Below are 16224 nucleotides of genomic sequence, written 5' to 3'. Positions count from 1 at the left end.
TTGTCCTCTGAACTGTGTATAAGTTTAACAAATGAACAGTCTAAAAATTGGAAAAAGTTTATTTAACATGCATATATATTTTTAATAAATAAAATGCATAGATCTAGTTTTACTTTTTCCATCTTACAACAATAAACAAAGTTTACAACAAACATGATACTGATGATACTAACTTACAACAGAGGGGTGAATTTAAATGCATTGGTGTATGCAGTCCCAGAGACATACACTAGAAATACAAAAGAATATAAAATACATTTTAGGAAACATAACAACATTCTGATGAGAATCCCAATTTTCCCAATGTGCCTCAAGCGTCTCAAAACATTCCTGCGGAATCTCAAACCGTTACTTTGACTTTTCTACTGACACAAAATAGCCGTATCTCCACTTTGTTTGCACATTACCCTTCAGGTGATGAAATGTAAGACAACACAGCGAGACGTCTGGTGCACATAACATTTTTAACCAGTGGAATTATTATTGTAATAAAGTTGCACAACAGGGAGCACAGTAGGGAGGAAAACTGGAGTGTTGAGCCACACTGTCATTGACACCTTCGTGACGGGGTTCTGTGCGTCTGCCAGAAAACGAAGCTGACAGAAAATATAGTGAGTGACTGCTCTCACCACGAAGAAAAAAAAAACAACACACTGGCATCACTGCTCACACTCACACACGCACAGCTAGGAAAACACATTTTTCTTAAGTCAGTGGTGCATTTCAGGTCGTGAACCTTCCTCCGGCGCCTTACTAACCGTTCCTCGTAAATCCCACTGCGTCAGTAACAGACAAACCTGTTTGTGCAGAAGACAGGAATGAAGAGAAATGCTGATGGAAACGTGTTAGCTGTGGAATTGCCACCAACTGTAACCACAGTGTCCTTGATGTGTTTTCTATTTGCTTAAACTCTAATTGGGTTAAAAAAAAGTTTTGCAAATAAATCCTGGAAGAGAGTTTCTTCCTATGTGACATGGCTTCAAGGGCACAACTAAACAAGTCTGCCTCTCAAGTCTGGAATAATAGGAAATATAGTAAACCATGAAATAAAATGACACTTAGATGCAAAATGTGGGCTTTACTAAAGGAGACCTGTACTGGTTATTCGAAAACGCTAACATGCAAAATATGATGATTCTTTTCAAGAAATCAAGACGATGGTGTTCAGTTTTTACTCATTTTTACTCTTTATTTTATCAATTTTAATTGAATTAAAAACTCATAGTACTACATTTTGGATACTCCTATTGCCTCTGTGATTCGAAAACCAAACTGTCTGTCTGCTGACTTAGCATCTTGGCGCAATAACCGTTTTTTCAAGACTTGCAGTACAGCCAGTGGATATCCAGGTCAAGCCTTTCTTTTCTGTTAACAAAGCAAATATAAAATTAAACTATCATCAGACAAGATTGCAGTTTGGCAAATGCGTTCCTGTTTTTGCTCCCCACATGGATTTCTTTATTTGGGTGTAACCGAAGCCTGCTCAAATGCGATTGGTCAACAGAACTCGGATTACAAGTGGATTGTAAACGGAAAAAAATCTGTTCGGAGTTTTGGTAATTTATATTTGAATTATAAACAGCATTTGGAAGGATTTTCAGTTTCTTCAAACAGATTTGTTTTTGCTTGCTAGTGCATATCAGTGCAACAAGGCAGAGAGGCTGAGAGCTTGAGAACTGAGATGAAAAATGGTGAGATCCACTCCAATTACAGGGTTTTGATCAACAATGAAATGGAAAGTGCAAATGGCTCAAATCTGAAGGCAAAAAACTAAAGTGCACATCAAATTTACTCTGCAATATTTCCACTAAAAATCACGATATTTTCTTTTTAAGGAAGAAAAAAAAACATGAAACTGCATAAATCCACTACCTTTATCTTGCATCTATTGTGTTATCAAAAATCAACTATAACCTGCTGATTCTGCAGGTTAAGTGCCTGCGCATGGTTCTCCATCTCGAATGCCAGCAGCAAGAAAAACGCAAGAAACTCTCCTGGATTTGGTCCTGAGAATACAGCAATCCAAGAGAAACAAAACTGAGAAAATGAGAGATACGGCTTAGAAATGTTTTTGGACGGCTTGGGTTTGTGGAATAAGTCTCAAAACAAACTACATTAGGTTCATTACACAAGTCTAACAAATGGACAGGAGGACAAAGCACCTGCTCTGAGGTAGATCAGCTTTTCCGATCTGGAGGAAAAAGCTGTAAGGACAGATGACTTCTGTGCTTCACATAAACATTTCCATCCTCCAGCTTGACTTCATACACTTGTTGCTGCAAAAAAAGTAAACAAAGAAAAAGAAACAGAAGTTAGAACAAAACACAACTCCCTAAGCTACTTTAGGAGTAACCTTCCAAGTCAAAAAAACCCCTGCCTGTCACAACACACAGTTTGATGTTGTTTAGTCTAACATTTGACATGAGTGACATAAAGTGATGTATATTTAAATCATATGTGGAAAACGATGAATGTAAAAGAGGATAAAATGTCAAGCTTGATTTTTTTCATTGGAACAAAACAAAACAGAAGATCTCAAGCTGAACATCACCTTAACTCTATCTGACGAGCTTTGATTTTTATGTCCTGTCTATCAAAAACATGCCATCTGTCTAAGATTAAAGGATAATTGATGTGAATGCATCAAGTCTTAGTATCAGCTTTTAGTAAATGTAAAGAACCTGATATACATTCAGGTGCCTAAATTTACTGCTCCTACATGCAAGTTAAATAAAGTGATTAATCAACACTCCTTGTAAAAAGCGTTTTTGGTGTAAAACTAAAGCAGCATTATCAGGGCACACTTTATTACTGACCTGTAGTGATGTCCCTGACTTCCCAGTCCTGAGATCAAAGTTATAATCATGCCAGGGACAGAAGACCTGCAGGACTCCGTCAGCCTCCTCAATGTCCCCCTCACACAGAGGACCGCCTGGATTTCCGCACGGGAAACTGTTAATAACCGTTTATTCTCATAACAATCCCTGCTGCCATCTTTATTCTAGAAAAGTGCGATACTTTCATAACACTAAAACTTAAGACAGCAGGGGGCATGATGCTATTTCCCCTCTCAGCCTTCTCTTATTTTAACAGTTAAATCACCCACAGAGACATTTTCAATAGGCTGCATATAAAAACGCGACGTTACGCGTTTGCAATGTTATACATATAACTGCGCTCTAGTCTCGCGTTTTAAAGGCCCTGCTAAAGCTAAATCTAAGCGGGTATAAATGTGTTTTTGTTGTTGTTGTTGTTGTTGTTGTTTTTACCGGAGTGTGAACAGCGAGCATCCATTGCGAAAAACTCCCCCTTCACATAGAAGAGGCAGACATCGGAATCATAGCCGAGAGAGGAGTGCATTAAACGGCAGCGCTTCTTGGAAAGCTCCGAGGCAGGGCCTATGAGTCTCCATGAAACGCCCCCCGTGTTTCCCTCTTCATCTCCGGAGCCAGAAGCCATAAAGAACGGCGAAATGACCTGTTTTTCTATTTTGCACTACTACAGGCCTCCCTTTTTCCGCCGGTGCAAATGGATTTGACAGATCGCTCTGTGCAAATATTCCATATTAACCACCAGACCGACTGGTACAACGCTCATCCGATCGCACTGACCTGCTACCATCCCATCCCTGCTGCAGCCTGCCAGCAAACCGCGGGACGCCGTCAAAAAAAGGAGACAGCACAGCGCACAAACACAGAGCTACATATGAATATGACTGTAGCCTAAATGATGAATGAGCAGAAAAGTTAGCCTAGGCTACTCGAAATCTGCTAAAGCTGTGCAGGCTATCCGTTAGAACTGCAGATGCTCTAAAAACAACAACAGCAGCAGCAGCAGCAGCAGCTATTGGAGTTTAAAATGCAGATGCAGAAATCCATCACAAATGCATCTGTTGCATTATGAATGGGCGGTGATCAGAACCTTAATGTTCTTTGATTACAGTCTGTAACATCAGGTCGCTCTTTTTTTAGTCTTTTATATTCAAACAATGCACACACAAAGAAAAAAAAAAATCCCATTATGGAAGCTTTCTTGGTGGCCCATTGAGTTTATTGGAAAACTTAAATTTAGCCTACCAAGTATTGGACATCTTCCAAAGGAGTGTGCTAAATGTGGAACATTAGTTTTTATGTACTGTGTAAATAGTTCGAAATAATTTCTGTTATTTGGTACAAAGCAGGTTATTGTTCCTTCACTGCACATTCCATACTGTGCTCCAGACAGGTATTTCTACTGATTATTTTCAGGTTAACTTTTTCCACGGTGCAATTTTCTTAACTGTTATGTCAGTTCTGTGATCTTGCAGCAGCAAACAAAGAACATATACAATTTAACCAAATAAAGACATTAAAACACATATAGAACAACTTTGGTCTGTCAGTTTAACCACACTGACAACCATCGTGTGAGTCCACATCAGCCATCTGTCTTTGATCAAAGTTAAAGGGCTCATGATTAACACTATGTACAAAGCTGACCTTTAGAGTAGTACCAAATTTGAGGTTTCTGTGATCTACAAATTTGTTCAAATGATAATGTGCAAAAAGCAAAAACGCACACATTAAATGATAACCTGCATTTTTTTAAACTATTATTCAAATTGTTTTAAATCACTTTATTGAGCCAGTAATTATGCAGGTGGTAGTTTTGCCTTTAAGTAATGTGCCGTAGTGTCTAGACTGGAGTGATGCAAAACAGAGGCCACTTGTTCTGAATCGTGATTTTGCGAAACTGACTCATGTAAGTGCGCAACACGAGTGAAGAGCAGAATAGCAATATTGTGAAAATGTGTCAGGAACAGGAAGAACTAATGGAACTGCATCTTGTCAAGAGTTGGTGCTCTGCGAATGTAGATGCAAAGCAAGGGAGAGCCAATGCAAAGAAATTTGAGCTAAAATGCGTATGGAATGTGCCTGAAGTCACGATTCACCTCATTCTCCTTGCAGTTTAATATTTAAAAATATTACCAGCTGCCATTTATGAACAACTGTCAGTGTTTCTTCAGCCGAGTCATATCACCAGTTAGATTTTGTGTGCAGCCGTACTGAAAGATAAAGTTTGAGATTCCGTGTCAAGCAAACTTTCTGAATGCTTGCTCCTAAGAAATTGCTACGTTGTCCTCTAGATTACTGTAAAATCTGTACCTTTGATATATGCCTGGACCAACTGTGTATATGCAGTGCAAATAAAAAAATATCTCAGACATATTTACGCTGAATATTAGAAAGAGCAGTTGCCACCAGCAACTGCTGCTGGTATTACAACACACCTGTCACTCAAAGTAGAGACATTTCAAGCCTTAATAAAGTTTAAATTATTAAATTATGTATATATAAACAAAAATGAAACATCTGTATAATTATTATAAAGCGGGAAATGAGCCATTGAGAACAAATTCTTTTTGTGTGTGTTTGTGAAAGCTGTAAATTTCATACTTTAACATAGGATCCCGTAGGCTTTTACCATAGGCATTACAAAAGATGGAAATGAAGTCAGTGTGCCTTAAAGACCTGCATCTTATCTCAAGGCCAGCAGATGGCGATAGTTATGGTTGCAAAAGACTAGGTCCTACAGAAGACTGTGGAAAAACGGCTTTCGCTATTGACCTGTAAACACTTTCCTGGTGGGTTTATGGGTTTAATCAGTCATTTTTTGTCATAGTGAATACAAAAAATTCTGTTTATTTTGTAAATATGGGTCAATTATTTTCAAAAAGGAGAATTATCCAGGGAATGCTCACTGGGTAGAGGCTCATTGTTTGAGTAACGATTGACAACACATTAGGCGGTACGCGAGCACTTTCACAATCAGACCTCCCCCTCCTCATTGTTTTTTTTTTTTTTTTTTTTTTTTAAACTGAGAACCGTCACCAAGATGTTAGCATTGCAGAGGAACATAGTCGGAAAATCACTAAATTGCACTCCATCCAGCACAGTGCTATATATTGCCAACCAAGTCTAATTGCACTGTGTGAGTGGTGGTAGCTTCTACACTTTGCCTACTTCTACCTCTCTCTACACAACTGCTTGCCTATCGACAAGATGTTAGGTCAATGTTACCTCTGCTTCACCAATGTGTTTTGTTTTTCTGTGCAACACAGCCAAATCTTTTATACTGTCTGTTGGTTTTTTGCCTTCTTTTGGAACCAGCCTTTTTTGGTCAACTGTATTAGACAACTGTAGCTTTTTGGCATTTCTTAATGAATTAATTTTCTTTTTCATTGCCACTTTATGTTTAAAAGTGTATTATAGCTCTAAATTACATCTGTTTCTTTTTGTGACAGAATAGAATCATCCAGACACTACACTACAGTGCACAGCCTTTGCATGTGCTCCTCAGGAAGATTTTAAAGGACTATAACAGTTCTGACCGCTCATTCATTGTTTCTGCAGATGTCTGTATTCATGAGCGTGACTGAGTATAAGCTCCACCTTTGAAGGAAGATTTAGAACAACAAGGGTGCAATATTATATGGCAAAGGTAGCATTTATATATTAAAAGAGATTATTACCATTATAAACCATTCTGTACAACTTTCTAGCTGTGAACTATAAAAACTTTGTAAATAGGCTAGATATATTACACGTGAGGGAAGAGATGGGATAATTCTCATAAGTCTTCACAGTCTGAAATAAAATGGATGGAGAGTGTTCTTTGATTCTTTTTTCTCAATATCACTTGCAGAGACATTTGGTTTCCCCTTCTCTGCAAATTAAACTATAATTTAGACAAATGCAATATTTGTGTGCCATGTTTAAACTACAACTCACTGAGGAAGTAGGATATCACAGTGTATGATACTCTGTTATTCAGTCTGGCAGAAGACCAATTTATCTAAGCATGACTAATTAATCACTTCCACATGAAAACTACTGAACATGAAAAATTAAAACAGCATCACAGCTACAAGTTAATTTAACTTTGGGGATTGTTTAACAGTGAATCATAACAGCATTTGTCTGGAAATACCCAGCTTAAAACAAAAAACCCCAAACCCAACATTAAAACACAGCTGGAAATAATTTGCCATGCTGATTACAGGTAGACTTGAGTTGTGCAGCCTCCACCTCATAGATTGGAAAATGACCAAAGGTGTTTATTTTCAACAGTGCTTCCAAGAATTACTTATTAAAAGGTTGGATTCCTAAGGTTATGTAATAGGTGGCAGAGGATTTCAGCCAAAAAAAAGCCACACAGTGAAGCGGGCAGTGTGCAGGTTTCAGGTGGCACTAACAAACTGACAGTCATAACCAACAGCTTTGCTTTGGTATGGAGAAAGGTGACAAAACATGCTGCGCTTATGTGGGGAATAAATTAAATAAGCTCCAAGTGATTTGAGTTTTTGGAGAGTAAAAAAATAACAATTATAGAAATGAAAATGATGTATTGTGGAAAGTCTGAATCAGTAGGCTGGATGGGCTTAATAAACAAAGCTGCAGACAGTGAGAAACAGGCCAAAATGATCGCAGGAGCATTCCACTGTCTATAAATTTCTTTGACTTCTCATTGCAGCACTTCGACCACTGGACAGTTTAACTATTTGCTTGGGGCAAAATTCGGTGTGGAGAAAGTCTGGCTCAGATGGGATTCTAGACTCAGAGTGGAGCCAAACCTCATCCATCATTAGCTTCATCTTGTCCACAACCCAGCACCCACCCTAGTCTAGTAACTCATCCGCCAAGGATGGATGGAAGACCAGCTCTCCAGCCAAGATGGTTTTCATTAGCTAAGCAAATGCTTAGCCCAAACCTAAAACACCACTCCCAGCTTTCTCTGCTCCTTATTTTAATAGAGCTTGTCATTCAAGTGCGCTTAAAGTGAGAACAGTGTCATTTCCTATAAAAAAAAAAACTCCTAAAATTTACAGTATAGCTTTTTTTGTTTGTGATATCCCCTATAACTGTGCAACCATTCAAATGCAAATCCAGACTCAGCTCTGATCGTTAGTGGACAGGCAACTGAAACCAGAGCTGACGCTTCAGCCAAGTCTCAGTCTCTGACTCACAAACCTGCATTTCATCCTGTGTTGTCCCATTTTTTAATGAGGTATTTGGAGACTCTTTGCTTCCTTGCTGTTAATTAGATGAGAAGGTCAATACTGCTCTCATATGTGTAATTTAAATTTTAATCTACTACCAGCAAATTAGCTTAGTACAAAGGAAATGGGGAAAATGAGCCAGGCTGGATTGGTCTGGAGATATATCCTCCAGTCTACACTTGAGCTGGGGTGCATGCAGCTGAAGTCGTGGCTTGATTCACAACAAGCAGGTGGCAACAAAATAGTACAAAGTCACTGCTGGTCAAAAAAAAAAAAAGTCTGTCACATGATCTTAATGAGTTCAAAGCATGTTGGTGAATATTGTTACTTTCACTGTGAGTGAGGCTAACTGTTAAGCCTGTGTCCAGTCTTTAACATTTTATGTTTATAGTTTTCATATTTGCAGTCTTTTAATTCATTATTTGTCCATTCATTTACCCCTTCTTAAAAAAGAAAATATGCATAATTTACAAACATTCAGTCACTGCTTCAGACTGATGATTGAATTAGAACTGGACTTTGTGTAAAAATTAAAGGCCTAAAATGATTCAAACACCAAGAAAGACAGAGCAAGAGAGCTCTGATCAGGGTGTAACACAGTCTTAAGTCCAAGAACAGTAAATAAAAAGAAAACAGCCTAAATGGTATTTGGAAAGAAGCCACTCAAATCCTGAAGTTAAAGCAGTTGGATATTCGATCCTTTTTCAAGAAGGAAATCCTCAGCTTGAGGGTTGTGATGAAGGCAGCTCTGCACTCTCTGCTCCAGATTTCATAAAGGTTTGATGATGTTTGAATAAGGTTACTGCGGAGGCCACATTCTTGTTCTTTGATTTGTGTAACAATCATTATGGGTGCATCAGGGTCTTGGAAAACAGGATCATAGTCAGGGAAAAGTGTTTTTTGCTGCACCTGGATTGGTATAACAGTCTCATTCTTTGGCTGTCGTATTACCACGCAGAGCCATAATCAGATTTAATGACACGAGATGGCTGCTCACGCCATTACAGATTTACAATATTAAACTGCTGGCGGCAGCTGATGCAGACTAAAGGCATCATTTGGTTTTACCCAAACATAAAGCTGCAGGAGGAAAGGAAAATGGGTGAAAGGCGAGTTAAGTCACCAGACCAAATTTTGGTCTGAATTGTGGAAACTTACAGAAAACAGGACAATGAACAGGCTCTCTGTTACAACCACCCACCCACGCCCACACACACATCCACACCCACACCCACACACAAAGGATGTGCACTAGATACATACAAACTGAAAGCTTTATCTGAATTACTGATCTTTTAAGGCATGAAGTATTCATCATGTCAGTGATATCATTGGTGCAGAAAAGTAAAAAGCAGTTTTTATATGAAGAAAAGCATGCTTTTTATTTTCAAGTGATAACTATAACCAGATCATGGATCTTAAATAACAGTCACACTATATAATAGAGAGAGAGAGGGAGAGAAAGCGTCAAACCAATTTCCAAATGACATTACTTCATAAAGTGTGCCTTATTTAACTTCCAAAAAATCTTAAATCTTACTATGTTTTCTCCAACCGGTTTGTAGAGGAAAGACATAATTTAATTGCACTCGTGAGACAACAAGAGCATGACTTTGAGATGCTGAGTCACTCTCTGTAAAGTCTGTGCCCCCCACCCCCCACCTTCACCTCCTTACGTGTCTGCAGGAGAGATCAGACTGTGCTACATTCCTTCCTTCATGTCCTCAGTCCTGATTATATCCAGACACAATACATCTTGTTCTTCAAGGCTCCCAGCTTAGCACACAGACTGTTTGAGGTAGTAGTGTCTGAAGAGGGGAGGCAGGAGTTCACCATCTGAAATGTAGACATGTAGTTGTCATGGGGGTGCCTCTGTGATGATGATTTTACAGTGCACCATATGGTTTATGTTGAATTGTGTTGACATATGGTGCTGATTGGATAAAATAAAATCAGCTATACTTTGTATAGTTTTAGCCAGTGCTGAATTTAATCAGTCGGTGGCTGTGAACCAGAATATGGAAAATTGACATAAATCAATGATACTATGATTAGCAACCTGCAATCTGAGTTTGAGGACTCTACTGACATAAATTTCACCTTAATTAATGGGCTGAAAGCCAAATCATCAGGCGTATTAAATATTTGCACAATACCCAATATATAATGGATAAAATCAATCTTCAACCAATTGATTAAAAGACAGGTAAACATTGTGTCTGTCATGGATGAATGATAAAATGTAAACATCATAGGTCGCCAGATATCAGAATATCAGATGATCATTAAAGTCATCAGGATTCGTCCACTGAAAACCATGAATATCTGTAATAAATAGAAAGAGATATTTCTGTCCAGGCTAAAAGTGCTGTAAAACAGCATACCATTTGTCACCATCCCAAGTGGTATACTGCTGGCCTAGGGCAGGGGTTGGGAACTCCAGGCCTCAAGGGCCGGTGTCCTGCAGGTTTTAGATATCACTCTGGGTCAACACACCTGAATCAAATGATTAGTTCATTACCAGGCCTCTGGAGAACTTCAAGACATGTTGAGGAGGACATTTAGCCATTTAACAACAAATTTGCCATGTGTGGAACTAATAAAGGTTACATTATCTTATATTAAATGAGCTGTGTTGGCCTTTTGATAAATTCTTGGTTTTGTCACTTCTTGCAGTCACATGCAAATACGTGAACACACGTTTATGTTATTCTAGATTTAGTGATCTGAATTCTGAACTCAAATATATCTAATAATCTTCAAGCATAAATTTCATTTATTTATTTGTTTGTTTTTGCATACCTGTTCAAAACAATAAAATATATGCACACTTTAACTTTCTTATTCATTCTTTTGACTAATGCAGAACATCCCACAACACACAGAAGCAGACTGTAATAAAAACAGGACCTTCACAAACCCATTTATACTGCTGTTAGAGGCATAAGCTACAATTATAAAGCAAGAGTCACAATTATAAGTAGACTTTCTGGCACAAAAGGACAGAAAGCAAATCACCTTTCAGTCAACAGATGTCTACACCACTGGACCCTCTGAAAAACATCAGGCGATATATTATTAAATTCCAGTCCCAAGGCTCACAGAGGCCAGCATATTCAATAACTTTGCTTCTACAGTACCATGCCAACAACCTGTAATTTGTCATGGTATATAATTTCTTATGGTACCATCAGGCTATTTGCCAATTTAGCTTCGGCTTATTTTTTTTTACCTTTGGACATGGAGCCAGTCCACATAAATTCCTGGAGTTTTACCAGAGGTAGGATATTATAAAGACAGTACAAATCTCATTTAAATATGTCACAAACAGATGTGGGTCTGAGTTAGGACAAAAGAAAAGGAAAAGTAAGGAAAAAGAAAAACAAAGAAACTGCTCCTGGAACATTGCATTCAAAAGTTACCCATGCACACGTGCTGTTTAGGCTATGTCTGTTACTGTCTGTTGCAATCAGCAGGACTGACTATAACTTTCCTCCCTAGGATACTTCAAGCCTCACAAGTGTGCAAATGTCCCATAACAGCACTCCTGCAGGAACGTGCTGTTCTCCATTGCCCTCGAAAATAGAGAGGATGTTTTATGAGGGAATATTACAGCCTGGAACAATATAGATCAGAGATCGGATAATGACTTTCTCATAAAGTAAACAAAAATCGAACTTGTACGTAGGTGCTTTGTTTTATAGAACAGATGATAAAACAGTTCATTTGGTAAGAAAGGTTTGTGAGACATATTCTGCTCTGTACTTACACAGGAGATCAACAGAAGCTATTCACAGTAAAACTGGCCTCTATGTCATTCCAACAGCAATATATCTAAAATGTTCCCCAGGTTTCCATCAGAGATGGTGGTGTAATAGTCAGAGGACATATAAAAGATTACTAAACAACATCAAACTAGACATAACCATCAATCTTATGCATAAGCTTTTTACAATGAATGTTAGGTTTTAAGAAAAGAAAGCTTGGCTCTATAAAAGGCCATTTGACAGACCATGAAAGGAAAGATGTAATCTGCGTTGGCCCGTGGCTTTCAACCACATCACAGCACTCAGTTCAAACATTCCCTCCAAGCGCGCTGTCCCACAGAGTATGAGAGCACACAGGGCTTACGGTGGAAGGATCGATTTGTAAAGGGGGACCCTCCATCTGGGAAAGTGAGCATTCGGAGACAAAGGTTTCATGGTGTGAAAGCTCAGCATGTTCACTGTTTTTGTAGCATCTTCAGGGAGAGTCCTGTAATGTTTGGACCAATGAGGATACATTTACAATCATTGCTTATGTATCAAATTTGACTCCATCTTCACTAAATTTTATAATCTTTTCTCAAACCTTTCTGGTCAAGTGATACATCAGGCAACCGGTAGAGTCGTGTCCACCAAAGTTTTGGGGACACTTACTGGGCTCAAAGTAGATTTGTTCATTTCAGATACAGTTTCATTAAATTTTCAGCTTTATTCATTCACACAGCTTTGGATTTATTATAGTTGGTGAAATGGTTTTCTACATTCAAGATATTTAAAGTATTGGGACTTCTTTCTTAGGGTCTCTCTGGGCACTCCAGCTTCCTCCCACAGTCTAAAGACATCCTGTTAGTGATGTTAGGTTAACTGTTGATTCTAAATTGCTCATAGATGTGAATGTGAGTGTGAATGATTGTCTGTCTCTCTGTGTTAACCCTATGACAGACTGGTGACCTGTCCAGAGTGTAACCTGCCCCTCACTCTATGGCGGCTGTGCAACCCTAAATTGGATAACTGAAGAAGATGGATGGATGGATAGATTGATATGACCCTTGAAATTTTACTCAAAATGTAGTTTTTGAAAAAATTTTAATCATCAGAAAACAGATTGTTCCAGTGGTAACTTATTTCTTATTTGTTTGATTTTATATGTATTTTTGCTTCATAAAATGCGCCCAATTCTTTTCAAACTGAAATATTTCTGCAGGGTACCTTTCGACTCGCTCACTTTCTATCACCTACATCTTTGTGTGGTGATATCGAAACAAGACCCATATATAACTGCTAAGATATGCATCGTAAGTAATCATTGGAGTCTCACTGAGGAGGGAAGTTGCAAGTGTAATTTCACTGTTACTAACATGCGTCTCTTCTCTCCATTGGTTGTAATTCACCACAATTTTGCTATGTTTTGAACTTGCAGCACATTTGGTTTGTAACTATAGCAACATGTTGCACAGCAAGCTTGTACAGTTATGATTTTATCATCTGCACAGAAACCACTTCGCATGCGTCAAACAAAAAATGCATTAATTGGCTCTAGCGTGTAAATAACTCTTTCAACACCAAGGATTTCAACAACAACCAAGAGAAGTGACCAGTCTCGCTCCTACAGACTGCCAGTATTGTTGATACTTGGAACCTTTACAGGAATCTCTGCAATTATGAGAAAAACGAAGTACACCCCATGATTTAGAAACTTGTGGAACCAGCTTCAGCAGCAAGAACTCATAACTGTTTTCTGTATGACTTTTTCAGTTTACTGATTCGTCATGTTATTTGAAGCTTGCGGGCATTTGTCTATGTCTTAGGGTACCACCACAGCATTTCAATCATTGGTCATTACAACACCTATTCTTTCTTTTTTTTGAGCTGTTTTGTTGTAGATTTGCTGCTGTGCTTGGAATCATTGTCTTGTTGCATGGCCCAGTTTCATCCAAGCTTTAGCTTTCAGACAGATGTCAGCACATTTGGCTCTAAAACTATTTGGTGTACAGACGGCTTCTGTCATTATCTGGGTGGCTTTTAGCTCAGGTGGCAGAGCAGGTCAGCCAGTAATCAGAAGGTCGGTGATTCGATCCCAGGCTGCTTCCTGGCTGCATGCCAAATATCCTTGGGCAAGATACTAACCCCATGTTTGCCTACTGGTGGTGGTCAGAGGGCCCGGTGGCGCCATTGTCCGGCAGCCTCGCCTCTGTCAGTGTGCCCCAGGGCAGCTGTGGCTACAGTGTAGCTTGCCATCACCAGTGTGTGAATGGGTGAATGACTGAATCCTGAGTCCTTGGGGACTAAGTAAAGCGCTATACAAATGCAGGCCATTTACCATTGTCTTGGATCCAGCATTTTGTGTTTTTGGACTCCTAAGTTCCATTGTGCTTAATTATGTTGCTGAGTAATTAAGTTGAGTAAACCCAACATATGATAAAAAAACATCATTTTAGTCTGTTTTCTGCTTAGTTTTCTCCTTTGTGCTTTCCTTTGTATTTAACTGCTGTGCATGGCTTTATAGCTGCTTACAGTTATTGTTTACTTTTTGTCTTAACCACCAATCTGTGTTAGTTTGATAGCCATGTTTCCTTGTGCCTTGTATTTGGTTTTACTTCCCATCTGTCTCTTTAGTTTGATTCAGTACACCTGTTCCTTGTTCCCTCTCCCTAATTACCTCTTGTGGGTATTTAAGCCCTCAGTTTGCCTTAGATTTTAGTTCTATGATACTGTTTGCTGTTTGCTTTCTTTCTTTATGGACTTTGTTTCTGCCCATTTTTGAATTCAAGCTTTGCTAAATAAAGGTCAGTTTATGTCACTCTGTCTGAAAAGCTGCATTTCTGTCCACTTTCCACACCAAAGTTCATGGTCAACTCAATGTGACTAGAGTTGCTGCAAAACAAGCCTAAATCATAATTTTTCATCCACTGTGCTTGACAGTTGGTATAAGGTGTGTGTACTGATATGTTGTGTTTGGGTTTTGCAAATGTACCACTTTGTAGTATGGCCAAACAATCTCTACTGTGGTCTTGTCTCTCCAAAGGACACTGCTCTAGAAGTCTTGTGGATTGTACAGATGCAACTGTGCAAACTCCAGTTATATTGCTATGTTCCTTTTAGAGGGATGAGGCTTTCTCTTGGTGCTTTTTCCAAACAAGCCGTACATGTTCAGGCCCACTCAGAGCAAGATCGTGGCATTGTGTTAACACACGCCGGAACAATCCAGAATAACAAACTACCAAAAGTGGTCAGATTTTTTGATGATTAGTTCATCGAGTGCATTTGATTAGCAGCACCTGGATGCTGTTTACCCTTTAAATTCCTTTGGAAGCAGTACATTTTTTCTGAGTCCCGTGAAACCTTTTTTTTTTTTTTCCATTTTACTGAATGTAGCCTGTATTTTAATCTGTTCCTGAAGATGGATGTAGCCACCATGTTGTCACCCATTAGTTAGTGAAGTCCTGTTGTGAGGAGAAGAGAGGTGACTTTACACTGTTGCTGGTTTTTGTTTTTTTTTTTTTTTTAAATCAAGAAAGCATTTGGATTTCCCTCAGAGCAGCAAGCAGTCCCCAAACTTTTTTTGCACCACTTACTGGTTTAATGTTAGACAATGTTTTCATAGATTGGCCTTTAAGATGTCGTGGATAAATACAACAAAATAAAATGATAAGACCAAGAGAAAACTGTGGTATTTTATAAATCTAATAACAAACACAGCATCGCGGAGCATGACGTCCAAGTGGCACTGAGGAGAGTGAACACAAGGAAAGCCTCACCGGCTGCTGACCAGCTAGCAGGTGTATTCAATTCCATCTTCAATGAGTCTGTTGGGTTTAAGTCAACCCTGCTGGTAAACAGAAACTGTTACTGAAAGCAACCACACAGACACTACTGTACATTTTACTTGCAAGGGGAGCGTTGGAGAGCAGTGTTGTCACTATTAATTCTGACAGAGTCCCCTGGCGAAGTCTGTCGTCCCCGCATGCTTCAAAAGATCCACCATCATCCCTGTGTCCAAGAACAACAAGCCCTTATGCCTGAACGACTACCAGCCAGTTGCACTGACCTCAGTAGTAATGAAGGTGTTTGAGAGGTTGCTGAAGAACATCATCTCCTCTTCCATCCCAAACAGCACAGATCCGCCGCAGTTCACCTACCGACCCAAAAGATCCACACAGGATGCCATCGCCCATGTCCTGCACACCACCCTTAGCCACGTGGACAAGAAACAGGATAACTATGTGAGACTGCTGTTTGTTGATTACAGTTCAGCGTTTAACACAACAGTGCCCAGCAGACTGTTCACAAAGCTGAGGGATCTAGGACTCAACAGCCGTTTGTGTGCATGGGTGTTGGACTTCCTGACTGGCAGAACTCTGGTGGTGAGCATGGGTAGATGCGTCTCTAACAGCATCACCATCAACATGGGAGCACCACAGG

The 16224-nt window shown here is 39.2% G+C and overlaps 1 protein-coding gene across 1 annotated transcript; it reads right to left on the bottom strand.

Annotated features, from left to right (window-relative positions):
• Window positions 1-41: 41 nt before the first annotated feature.
• LOC113016847 (Rieske domain-containing protein) lies at window positions 42-4060 on the bottom strand. The gene is made up of 3 exons (XM_026160004.2): window positions 3270-4060; window positions 2817-2932; window positions 42-2276 (listed from the first exon to the last, which is right to left on the bottom strand). The coding sequence occupies exons 1-3, from the start codon at window positions 3457-3459 to the stop codon at window positions 2178-2180; spliced, it is 405 nt and encodes a 134-aa protein (XP_026015789.2). The 5' UTR covers window positions 3460-4060; the 3' UTR covers window positions 42-2177.
• Between the last annotated feature and the right edge of the window lie 12164 nt (window positions 4061-16224).

Source organism: Astatotilapia calliptera, chromosome 23 (genome assembly GCF_964374335.1).
Source record: "Astatotilapia calliptera chromosome 23, fAstCal68.1, whole genome shotgun sequence".
Lineage (NCBI taxonomy): Eukaryota > Metazoa > Chordata > Actinopteri > Cichliformes > Cichlidae > Astatotilapia > Astatotilapia calliptera.
The sequence above is the reverse complement of the archived record's forward strand: the minus strand, read 5'-3'. Positions and strand labels throughout refer to the sequence as shown.